Genomic DNA, 13,529 nt, shown 5'->3' with positions numbered 1-13,529 from the left:
CTAAAATCATTTGACTGAAACACCATAGTTTTAAGGAATAAAAGGCATGCCATACTTCTGTCCATTCTCTCATACACAAATATGCATTAATGCATATTTAACCTGTTGGATCATTTCTTAAGAATGTTATGCCACACCCATTTCACATGAGCTGATTGTCAACCTCCTGCCAGTAACCATTACATATTTATGTAAAGTTATACTGTGTTGTCAACACGTGTTACAAACAATATCTGTGACAATCTCTACCTATATACCAAACAATATATTTAAAACATTTAAATTATATTTTACATGTTTTATAGGCCTATTTAAACAATAACTGAGCGGAGAGATCATGTAAATGTGTAACACTGAAAGAACAGATCAATTAAAGTACATCAAAAAGTACATGGACTTATACCCTGTCCTAAATTACAGAGAAGATACTGTCTGTCAGCATATACATTTTTGCTTAAAAAAAAGCAAAACTCCGAATTGTGGAAGTCATGGCTACCATACAAATATGCACTGGATGGTCAGCCTAATCTGAGCTGGTTTCAGGACCAAAATCAGGGCATTTACGAACTGCATAATAATTGGCATCATAATCCAATCGAATTGTCATTTTATATGCAAAATCAATCATGATAGATGCAAATGCTAAAACATCTATTCTTAAGTTATTCAAAATAAGACACACCGTGAATGCCAAAATAATAGCGATAGTCCGATAGCTACGACTAAAAAGTCGTTCTCACTTTGGATTGTGTGAATCGACTAAACTGTTTACATTTCTGTAAACAATGAAAGGACAAAGCAAAGCAGAATGTTTGGCTTACAGGCCAATGCTGCTTAGGTTTACAGACTTCACAAAATAGTTATGCTGTACTCGAATCAGTTTTACTTCAGATACTTTAAAATTGCTGCAATAACACTTCAGTCAGTCGGTGTGGTGAAAACTTGTACCAGTCTGCGGTAAGAGGATAATGTCAAGTCTATGTTTGACATCCAGTATGTTGCCATTCCAATGCTCCAGAGGCCTGCCAGACAGATCAGAATTCACAAACCGTGTGTTCTTTCTTGCAGCAAATATCAAAATGTTTAAGGCCAAAAACAGGAAGCAAAAATTGAATTCTACATTCTATCAATAAAATCACGCCAATATAAAGCAGGGCTGAAAGATACGCATAGCATGTTTCACAGATGTAGCACTGAAGAGAATACGTTAGCGCGTACTCTACATGCCCATTGCGTTACAAAGAGATTAATGGCGAATATACCACTTGGAAATGGCTTATTAACGGCTATTTTGGGCTGTGGCAATGACTGACACATATTTGCATTTTTTTTATTCAAAGAAAAACAAAGACTTACAATAGCAAGATCTTTTATATTTTTTCAATCAGACACCAACTGCATTACAACAAACAACCTATAAACAATATATTTTTCCAGTCTTAATTTACATGACTGCTTCCAAACAGTTCATTTCATTTTTATAAAATTATAAAATCATCTTTATATATGTACATACAAACACTTGAATGTAAAAATGCACAGCTCTTGCATTTCTTAATAAAACGATTCATTCATCGCTGATAGAAGGACGCATGCCAGCACAGCTCGCAAAAGAGAAACCCAATCTTGATATAAATGATGTTAACTGTTCAGCCAGAAGATGAGGAGATCAAGTCCTAGGGTTAGATCTGCCGTAATGGCACAAAGAAGGATTTTAAGACAGCAGACAGGGCCGGAGAACAGGCTCAGGGCTGGGTATCTGCGTGGCAGCAGTGAGTGAGCGAAGCTTCTCTCTTAAAACGCAGGCACTTGGGCATATCTGTCTGAGTCGCTGCTGTCCCGGATCAAGTCTACACGGAGAGCGAGCTCCTTGAAGGTTGGCCGAAGGCTAGGGTCATTGTCCCAGCATTCCTGCATGATCTCGCACATCTGAAAGAATTCAAAAATACAATGTTTTTATTTTTTAATGTTTTAAAAGAGGTTCTTTATGCATAGCAAGGCTGCATCTATTTGATTAAAAACACAGTAATATTGTGAAATATTACAATTTATATGACTGTTCTATTGTAATATATTGTAAAATGTAATTTATTCCTGTGATCAAAGTTGATTTTTCAGCATCGTTACTCCAGTCTTCAGTGTCACATGATCACGACCTTCAGAAATAATTATAATAGTCCTTTTTCATGGACTGTGATGACACGTTTCCACAGTTAAAAACCACTAGTAAAGTTTTTAATATTTGATTTAAAAAAAAAAAAAAAAGTAATACAGTAGACATTGTGTTGTATGTTTTCTGAGATCTGGTACCTCTGAGGGACAGTCCATAGGTTGGGGTAAACGGTTTCCTTTTTTCAAGAGTTCGATGAGATGATAGACTATCGTTTGTCCCTGCTTGTCACCTCCCATCATACTCAGGAAAACCTGAACACAGCAAAATAGATGTTCTTTTTTAACAGTTATTCTATGCGGTGCTGTTGACAGGTTCTTCAGACATGTCCTGCTCCTGAGTGATTTACAAAGCAATTCAAAACAAGCAACTGTTAAATGTTACAAGAATGTGGCATGTCTAGGGGCCTACAATTTCCGCGATGCAGAAACCGGATGGAATCATGGAATCTAGTCATAAAAACTGGATTTTCTGTATAATGCAGAATTTCAGAGCATTTGTAAAAATAAATAAATAAATAAATAAATGGATTCTGGAAAACGTAATCCCCAAAATGTAATGGAATTTGGGGAAAAATAAAATGGAAAACAAAGCAAGAAAAGCCAAAGAACAGCCGTGACACTTACTGTAGGTGGGCTACAGAGCTTGTCGCTATATGTAAAGAGTTCATACAGAACCACTCCAAAACTCCAGACGTCTGACGCTACCGAGAATTTACTCTCTGTAAGAGACTCGGGCGCATACCTGTCACAACAAACAAATCTTTGTCATAAAGATCATTTACTCACTTGGTCAATACATCTATGACTGACTTTCTTCTGTACATTTATTGTGTTCCAACAAAGCATTAAAAAGTCATACAGGTGTGAATTAAAAACATACCAGAATATTGGACTCTCCCCAGGTTCTTTAACCTTGTAGTACTCTTTGTCCTGAGGTAAAACCTTGGTCAAGCCAAAGTCACCAATCTTCACCCTGAACTCACTCTCCACTAAGATGTTTCGTGTGGCCAGGTCTCTGTGAATGTACCGCTTTGTCGCAAGGTATTCCATGCCCTGTAGAGACATCACAGTAGACGTCACCATGAATATCAAGAGATTCAACGCTGTTGTGTAATGAGATAGTGTAAAAAAGAAAAAGAAAAAGGAAAGATATGAATAGTAAAAGAGACCCATTTGAAATGGTATTCATTTTCGTTAACAAAATCTATGATGAAAAATGTCAACAAATTTTTTTCCATGACTAAGACGAGGCGACACCAACTTCATTAAACAATAACTGTGACTATATTAATATTAACACGGGATATACAATAATATATATATATATATATATATATAGTCTGGCAACCATGTGCATGTGCTCTCTCTACACACTGCAGAGTGCAGAGGTGTGATCCAATGTGATCTGCCGGCAATTAAATTTTGCCCGGCAACTCCTGTATAAAAACCTGTAAATTCAGTTCTACTGCTTCTGTTACACTTGTGCAGGAACCAATAACAGACTGGCTTATCCACCTGGGGCCTGTTCTTCGTACCTCGCTTAATACATCAGAGATGATTTGACAGATCCCAGATCTTTTAATCCTGATAACTGATCTCTGGCTAATTTGATTCTTCAAACGAATTTGCGGATTGGATTAAAATATCTGGATGAAGTGATCTGAGATCACTGATCGTGCCTGTGTTCCCTGAAGAGGGCAGATGCATCGATACTCGAAACCATGATCAGCAATGCAGCGATTGGCTGGCATCAAGACAATGTAATGACATCATGTAATAAAAAAAGCCACTGGCCAAAAAACCATAAACCTGTCAAAGAAAAAAAAGGTTTCTGGACCTTTATAGGGAAACAGACAAACGACCAAACAATTTTATAATATTTGTACACACTTTACATTTTTATTTTAATGTTGCTTTTCAAATTTCATTTTTAATTCAATTTGAAGCAGATTTGTTATGTGACAATATTAATTAAAGTTTCTTAAAGGGGTACTTCAGCGCTGGGAAGATGAATCTGTATTTAAACTGGGTTATCAATGTAGTAGAAATGTGAAATTATTTTTTGAATTTGGTGCCTTCTATACTGAGAAAAGAAAATGTATTTTTGTCTCATGGGGATGAAAGACTACAATTCCCAGAATGCTTCGCTGCCCAGTGAGGCCATTCCCAAAGCCACCTACTGGATTACTGTGACTTTGAGTTAGAGAAGACACTACAATTAAAAACTGAACGTGTCTGTTCAATATAATGAGTGAGTCTCCGCGCGAGTATCACAGCACTGAGCACTAACCGCAGGAGTGAGATAAATGAGCTGAATGAGCTCTCATAATGAGAGCTGAGGTAATCGCGACTACACTCGCGGCATACATTCACAACGCAAGTTCAGTCTGGCGCGTTTCAGTTCATGCCTTTGCAAGCTTAACTTTCATAGAAATTAATTTGAAAAGTTAAAAGACTTACAATGCTCAACATAGCTCCGTTTAAAAGAGTTTGCGAGCTGAGCTCTGAGTGTAATCTCCCATCCCTGATGCGCGGGTTCAAAACATGCGGAAATTGCTCCCTCTGCTGGCTGTAGTCTTAAGCCTTTGGCCAAACATTGCTATGCTAATCGCTGAAGTAACCCTTTAACAGTCAAGATCATATGATCTGCATCTCTTGCGCTGCATCAAGCCACTCTCATATTATCCGTCACCACTCACATTAATGCACGACGGAGATTAACTGCACAATGTGTGTAAACCTCCAATACATCTATAAAGTAATTATTCCATCGCAATTCACAAATAAATCTCTCAATCAAGTGAATGTGTCTATAGTATTATACACACATTTTACACAACATTAAAATATTTTCAAATAAACTTTTATATTTATTATTATTTTAAATTATTATTGCCCCTGGTTCAGTAATGAACTCTTGTAATAAGGTAGCAGTGTCCAGGGTGAGCTTCGAAGAACCAAACAATCCGAGATCAAGCCAAACCGTCAACAATCAAATCCAGCTAACTGAGTTTGCCACATATGAAGAACAGGCCCCTGGCATGCTATTGGCGGATTTAACACGATGATGGATAGAGAAGCGATGGGTCGTTGCCTGTTAATCACACCTCTTGTGCTCTGATTGGTTAAAGGTCTACATATATGCATACAGAGTCATTTGAATAATGCTCGTTTATCACCCCTCTTGTGCAGTTGATAATACAGAGCAGACTCGCCGGACCCATGTTCAATCTTAAATTGAGCTTAGTCTGGTGATCGCCAGACAAGCAGATGATCTGAAAACAGATAAACAACTAAGCTTGAGTTTAGTGATGTCGACTGAGATATTCTTAAGACAAAGAGTCATTCAGTCTGTGTGTGTTCACTCACAAGACGTGTGCTGATTGCTGCACCTAAATCTGGGATCAAACCTTCTCAGTGATGAACTGTAATAACTCCAAACATGATATCCACTATATTTGTGATTGTGGTTGCTGAATAAAAGCACTTACTGTCTGTTTAATACAAAGTCTTTTTTGCTGCTGTTTTAATAGAAAAACAATGTAAATTTTGGAATTACTACATTTACATTTATGCATTTAGCAGACGCTTATATCCAAAGCGACTTCCAACTCAGGAGAACAGGAAGCGATCCGTCAAGAAGAGACAAAGAAACACAAAAAGTGCCCCAAAAACCAAGATTTCTATACCGCTCAGAGTAGCAAAAACCAGAAAAGGGAAGAAGAAAGGAGAAATAGAGGAGGAAAGAGTTTTTATTTTTAAAATTGTTTTAATGTAAGATTAAGTGCTCATGGAAGAGATGAGTTTATATCTGTCTTTTGAATGAAGCGCGTGATTCGTTCGTGCGTATGGAGGACGGAAGATCGTTTCACCAACCAGGAACAATGAAAGAAAAAGTTCTAGAGAGGGATTTCATGCCTCTGTAATGGTACCACAAGTACCTGGTGGGGGTGTAGACTCGTAGAAGTGAGTCGAAGTATGCGGGTGCTGCGCTTGTGGAAGATCCATAAGCAAGAGTCAGGGCTTTGAATTTGATCTGGGCAGCGAGCGGTAGCCAATGCAGAGAGATGAATAGAGGTGTGACATGAGCCATTTTGGGCTCATTGAATACAAGACGTGCCGCAGCGTTCTGGATCATTTGCAGCGGTTTGATTGCACAAGATGGAAGTCCAGCTTGGAAGTTGGAAGCACAAGATGGAAGTCCAGCCCTAATTACTATTAGGAATTCTACCGTTTTTCATTTTTGTTAGAAGTTTCTTGTTTTTACCAGTTTTCATAATGTAGAGTGTGCTCATTTTAGGGCTGTCAAAATTATATTTTAATGAACTTATATTTGCGTTGACGCAAATTCATTTTAACAGCACTAATTTTATTAACGCGCGATTAACGCAGCGCACATTTTCTGTTTGATCAGTGTCCTAGCCCATAGTTGGAGAAATTGAGATAAGCCATAGACTTATCTCAATAGAAGGATGGAGCAGCAAATAGAAATAGGGAAAGAAAGGGGTTAACATTTACATTACTGTTCGGAAAAAAGTGCAGTTAAAGGCTACATAAGCTACCTTTTTTCTGTATTAACTTTTATTAGACTCCAGGTCGCGTTTTTACACTGAGCACATTCTCTGCAGTCCTAGCGCGATTTGCGAATACACTACAAGTCATATCCGAGGTAAATCATTAACACCATCACCACTTACAGTACATGTGTTTGATTCAACTAAATACATTACAATCAGCTAAAACAAATATGCAGGTTACTTTTCTGATCAAGCGCGCTTCCGAGTCCATGCTTCTCACACTGTTCATGTGAATCGTGGCACAGTTCGAGTGCAACCGAACTCAGAGCACCTTGTAACCATAAGCCCTATTCGGACTGGATTAGTTTAACATGGGGACGTGGGGGTAAAGTAATTATTACCAGAGGTTCTCGGTGATTTTAGTCCCGTCCGAATGTGCCATCTCGGTAATCATTACGGAGAATGTCAGTAAAGATTACCGAGACTTTTACCTTCTGTAAAAAGGTCCGGAAAAATTACCTCGGGGTAATACTAATCCCGTTCGAATAGACCTGCTGTAAAAATGTATGGTAAAATTACGTCATTTCCTGTTTAAAAGTTAAAAAAGAGCACTTTTTGCGACCATAGAGGCGCTTGAAGCATTCGGTTGCGTTGTAGGTGGTGGGACAAATCTGTGGAAAATGTCCAGTATTTTCCGCATATCATTTAAAGCAAAAAGAAGATCAAAAGCACTTATTAGAGGCACAACACATTTTAGCTCTAGGAAAGTGTCTATTACCAACATAATCCAATCAGAATCGTTAGACTGGACCTAACTGTTTATTAAAACACATATATATTGGAGACGGAGTTCAGACTGGCGCTCAGGTTGTGTTTGCTCACGTTATAAAGGTAACGTCATACGCACATGACGTCAAGGAGGTGCGTAAAGCGAGTTACTCCTCCCACTTCTGCTAGTTTTACTGAGATGTCTTATCCCGTGCGAATTGGCCATTAATATTACAGACGTCCTGAGGTAAAATGACTTTACCCCCATGTCCCCATGTTAAACTAATCCAGTCCGAATAGGGCTATAGACTGTAACACGCTGTGACCGGATGAAAAAAAAGGGATAGCTCACTTAACTGGAATTAATGCAAACACGGAGGAGACTGACATTAAACAGCTCGCACTTCATTCCCTGCAAAATTCTCACAAGAGTGCGTCACAAATATTCCATCCACAGCGTTACTAAATTAAACAAAATAACTAAATGTAAGCAAGAGAAAACAATCTGCACACATTGGAGTGCTCGAGGCGCAGTACAACATTCGATCGTGGCCGGTAAGTCAGTATCTGGTGTAGAAATACGTGCGAGAGATCACTTCCGGCGTTTACGTAAACTACGCCAGACCGTGTACATTGACCTCACTTACCGCAAGTGATCGAGCGCTGCAGGCTGTTGGACATGGTGTATTAGAGGTAAAAAAAAAAATATAAAAACTGTTCGGTATCTCACACAAACTGATAATTTCGTGTCTTTAGACATCAATGTGTCGTCACGAGCCGCAGGGTTTAATTTGGATTTGTCTGTGCATGATTTTTTTACTCTGATTTTGCTACCATTGACATACATTATAGGACTGACAGACTGCAAAAAATCTTCATTTGTGTTCTACTGTAGAAAAGTCAACTTATATCTTGGATGGCCTGGGGGTAAGCAGATAAACATTTTATTTTATTTTTTGGGGCAAACTATCTTTTAAGACTAAATAATAATAAATTAATAAAAATCGGACAAAATTAATACTAGTTTGAAATGAAGAGAAAAAAAAGGAGGCTTACAGGACAAAATTAATAGAGACGCATCATAATATTACTATAAAACAATAGTTCTCGACCTTTTTGAATTGAAGACTTTTGACCTTTTTAGTTGTATGTGATTCACCGGATAATACCGGATACAGATTTTTCATATTATTTACGCAATTTCTTAACGAGTTCTCAACTCTGGCCTCTACTTTCCTGCAGAGTTTAGCTCCAACTTCAATCAAACACCCCTGACCAAGCTAATCAAGGTCTAATAAGGTCCTACTAAAAAGCAATAGGCAGGCGAGTTTGATCAAGGTTTTATCATTTTAGGCTCCATCTACATTAATCCGGATAGATTTGGAAACGTTTGAAAACGCTCTTGGTCAACACTAGCAGTTTCTCATCCACACTAAAACACCAAATTCATCATTTTTTTCAAAATTTCACAATAAAATAACAATAAATAAATGTGTTACTTTCCAAATTATGCTTTATTAATCCCTTCACCAAGCCCAAGCCCAACCCTAAACCTTTTGGTACCTCTGAGGGACAGAAACCATTATTGTAAAGCCCAAACCCTTTACAATAATGTAAATACAAAAGTAAATGACTCAATATTTTATGTGTGCATGCCCAGTGCCCGTAGTTGCATCGCCTTCTAGTCTTTAACGTGCAGGATGTGGTGTGACGACATCACCATTTCACAAAATAGAGATTAGCTGTACACAAAAAATGCAAATGCAAGGGTGTTGGTTTCAGACTTATCCACTCTGGGACCCGGATCCAAATAACACTGGATTCAGGCACAAAAAACGGCAGATCCGTCTGGAATAAACGCTGATCCGATACTATTTTTATTTTATTTTATTTTTTTACGTATACAGCTAAACATTAGCTGTATACCACATCTCTGTGTGGATGTGGCCCAAGTCAAACTTTTAAAATTCGGTTTCATTATATATGTTTTCTTCAAGACAGAGGGAATCCTGGTTCTTCAAAGAAAAAAGAAAAAAAAAACTGTTGTTGAAGAGGAGAATTATAAAGACTCTTAGATTTTTAATAGTTTGGTCTCATTTCAAATCCTCTTTTCATCCTGTCTGCTGGCCCCTGGTTGAGAACCATTGTTATAAGAAGAAAGGTCCACATTACCTTGCATATTTGAGAGGCATAATGAACAAGTTTCTTGTGGTCAATCCTGTCTTTGTTCTTGTTGAGATAATCTCGTAGACTTCCGTAAGGCAGGTACTCCATAATCAGTCGAAGGTTTCTCCTTCCTGAGAGAACAAGAAATTACGCTAGAGCTGCAATAAGCCAACTTTAGGAAAAGAGCAAAGGTCTACTGTTTTTCTTCAATGTGGTAAAACAACGGAGAGCGCACAATGATAGATGCACACTTCCTGTACCGATTGAGGGAGACAAAAAACAATGCACTAAACGATCGCTAAATGATGCACTCGTTTAGGGATCTCCTCTGGTTCGGACTCGAATATCTTTGAGACAAGAGTTTGGTTTGGTTTATTTGTGGAAGTAAAGCATTAATCTGCAATACAGGATAATGCAACATACCAAATGATCTGAGCATTATCATCTAACCAGTCTGACCAAGATGTTTCAAACACTTCGAGACCGATACGAGAAGTTAAGATCATATTCCAAAATTGTATTTAGTAATTCAATTTGCAACTAAAATGGTGAGAAAAAAAGATTATAAATAGTGAAAAGAATTCTAAAAAAGAAAGAAAGAAAGAAAAAAAGCCTATAAGGGCCTATATGTTGTTGATTGGATGAAGGCAGATCTAAATGCAAGCTTGTGGAAGAAGTAATTCCACCAGAAGATATTTTCATTTGATCTTAGAGTAATATTATTATTATTATTAGTTACAATATGGCCATATAATGCTCAGTTACTGGTACTCAAAGATCAATACTGAAAAAATGAAAGGTAATTCAAATTTTCTTGTTCATTGGTGATGATCCCTGGTAGTAAATTGTCTAAATACCACTGGTTTAATATCTATTCATTGCTTGTTTGGAATCAAAATTGTATTCAGACCATGCAAATTTGAACCAAATGTGAATACAGCCTTGAATGTGACAGAACGTGTTAATGCATCTAGTACTACACTCCTGTTTGTCTGTCACTCAAATTGTGTAAATGTGTGGGTCTAAAGATGATGCATCTAATGGTTTCACAACACTACGTCAGTCCCATACCTGCACCGTAGCACACGCCTTTATATTTCACAATGTTTTCATGCTGGAGGGATTTGAGGATCTCGATTTCCCGCTCAAAGTCACGGATGTGTTCAGTCGTGCTGTGTTGCAATTTTTTCACCGCCACCACCTCACCGGTGTTGTCTTGCAGGGGATCGTACCTGCACATTTCAACACTGCCAAAATTTCCCTGGAAACAGAAATTAATTACTATGGTTAGCTGATTAGCACGCATCTACTCATTCTTTATTTTTACAATTTCCAAAAACTGTCATGAATTTACTTACTGTGGCAATTGAAATGGTCATAAATACTACTTTTTTGTAGAGCTTAACTTGATGCTCCCCTTTAAGAATTAAAGAAATATAAAGCAAATAATGGGATTGTTTACCGTTTTTGAAAGAAAGCTGCACATATTTGATCAAAAATGTGATTATTGTTGAATATTATTACAATTTAAAATTTAAATATATATGAATAAGTCATGAAACCCTAAATCGAATTTTGAATGTGGGAGAAAACTATGGTAGTCAATTTTAAACCTTTCTGCTCTAGTTTCAACGCCCACTTCTATAGCATTTTTCCAAACTGATGCGAGAACTGACTGTTGCTGAAACGGGGTTTCATGACCCTTTAAAGTGTAATTTATTCCTGTGATATCAAAGTGGAATTTTCAGCATCACTACTCCAGTATTCAGTGTCACATGATCCTTAAGAAACCATTTTAATATGCTGATTTCTTCTTCTTATTGAGGTTAATAACCATTTTGCTGCTTAACTATCTCCCCATATTTTACAAAAATTTCCAGATTTCAGTGATTTGACTGTAATAAGGCTATCACGCATCTTCTGAAAAGTACTTAATCTCTTGATCAAAACAGGCCAAAAAGAAGCAGAAACAACGATATTATATGCAAGCAGATGCATATGTAAAAAACACGATCATAAACCAAGCCTGCCGAACCCCTCTCAGAAACTGAAGCTTTCACGCCTCGATCGCCCCCAGGTGACCGGTCCCAGTAAAGCCGCCCCTCGGTGTTTTCTAATATACGCGAGGCAAACTAAACAATAAAATTACACTTCAGATATGTCATTAATGGCAGTTATCATCACGATGATTTCATTTCAAGTGTTTGTTTTTAAAATAAGTTTAGTTTTACTTAGTTATTTGATGCTATAAAAACGGGCGGGGGGTGGGGGGGGACGTTGCGATTGACAGCTGAGACTGACGGCTTCTCTGAGTGAAGTTGTCACTGAGGCACTAACAGACTTTTTTCGGGATTTTTGGGAGCAGATTGGAGCTTTAGCTTTAATTTCTACATTTCCATAACTGTTTATTTCACACCAACATTAATTGTTCTGCATCTTTGAGAGTCTGGGAGCGCTTTTGATATCGCGACTGTACTTCCTGCTCTACTTCCTGCGCTCTACTGCACAACTCCAGTCCCGAAATCACTACTGTGCAGACTCGGTCCCAAGATGTCAGCGCCGTGCAGGCCGCCTGAAAGCTTCAACTCTGGCAAGCGGAAACGGATGATGTCGCGTCATCTATATTTTTTTACGGTCTATGTCATAAACATTAAACAGCATATAAATCAAAATGGTTTTACTTATGTTACTGAATGAAATGTCAACCCAGTTGAGCTGCAGGACTGTGCAAGCTTAAGGGGTATTGATAGACTCGATCTACTCCATCTGTGTTTTGATCACTGTTCTGAATCTGTGACAAAAACACATTTTTCGCAGCTTTTTGCTCAAAATGTTCTTTTTTTAAAAATGAAATTTACCCGCATTCAAGTGTTGATAATAAAAAAAAATGCATGAAGCTAAAATAAAACGATTATATATACACATCATTTTATATATTGCATGATATTTACATATATTAATAAAACAAAATATTCTGGAGGGCCATGAAAATTTTGTGAAAATGATCTGGCTTCTTTAAAACTTCTTTAAAAAATGCTGGTGGGAAAAGTTATTTTTGTTGAAACCAAAATACAGTTTTATTCAGAATACTTTGATGAATAGAAAGTTAGCATTTATTTGAAATATAAATCTTTTGCAACATTAAAAATGTCTTTGTTGTCACTTTTGATCAATTGAATGCATCCTTGCTGGGTAAAATTATACTATTATACTATATTTCTTTGAAGAAAAATATATAAACCTTACTGACCCCAAACACTTGAACAATAGTTTATGTACAAAATAAAAAGTTATCCTACAGGGATGTTGGAGTCTACTAGTGTTCAAGACGAGATGAAATATGTTTTCGTCAACGACCTTTTTTCCATGACTATGACGAGACTGCACCAATGTCCAAAAAAGCTGACTAAGACTAAGGGTGCGTTCACACTTGTAGTTCGGTTCGTTTGGTTCGTTTGGTCCGGACCAAAAAACAAAAACAAACATAATAGTCCTGGTCCGCTTAGCGTTCACACGGGCATTTTTAACAGCGAACCTAAAGTTACCGAACCAAAGGCACAGGGAGACGCTCACAACCTGATTGGTCGGCTTATATGACGTAGGAGCTCGCTTACCGAACATTCAAAACAATGCTGTGTGCGGATTACACGCGCGGGCATTTTATGCGTGTACATGGTATTATTTTTTACCAGAGAACTCATGAAGAGCTCATGAAATGTTCAAAACATTCAAAACAACGCTGTGTGCTGGATTAAACGCGATCATTTTATGCGTGTAACACATTTGGCATTATTTCTTACCAGAGAACTCATGAAGAGCTCATGAAATGTTCAAAACAACGCTGTGTGCTGGATTAAACGCGATCATTTTATGCGTGTACATGTGGCATTATTTTTACCTGCTGAG

General features: G+C 37.6%; 1 protein-coding gene across 1 annotated transcript in view; it reads right to left on the bottom strand.

The window, feature by feature from the left end:
* Nucleotides 1-1,352: 1,352 nt before the first annotated feature.
* jak2b (Janus kinase 2b) overlaps nt 1,353-13,529 on the bottom strand; it is a 69,757-nt gene continuing 57,580 nt past the window's right edge. Inside the window, exons 19-24 of the mRNA XM_067438113.1 lie at nt 10,695-10,884; nt 9,630-9,754; nt 3,053-3,225; nt 2,797-2,914; nt 2,311-2,424; nt 1,353-1,929 (exon numbers count right to left, since the gene is read on the bottom strand). Of these exons, the coding sequence (XP_067294214.1) occupies nt 1,795-1,929; nt 2,311-2,424; nt 2,797-2,914; nt 3,053-3,225; nt 9,630-9,754; nt 10,695-10,884 (855 nt within the window). The 3' untranslated portion in view covers nt 1,353-1,794. The remainder of the gene's footprint in view (nt 1,930-2,310; nt 2,425-2,796; nt 2,915-3,052; nt 3,226-9,629; nt 9,755-10,694; nt 10,885-13,529) is intronic.

Source organism: Pseudorasbora parva, chromosome 3 (assembly GCF_024679245.1).
Source record: "Pseudorasbora parva isolate DD20220531a chromosome 3, ASM2467924v1, whole genome shotgun sequence".
In the NCBI taxonomy this organism is placed as follows: domain Eukaryota; kingdom Metazoa; phylum Chordata; class Actinopteri; order Cypriniformes; family Gobionidae; genus Pseudorasbora; species Pseudorasbora parva.
This window is presented reverse-complemented; position numbering and strand designations above follow the sequence as displayed.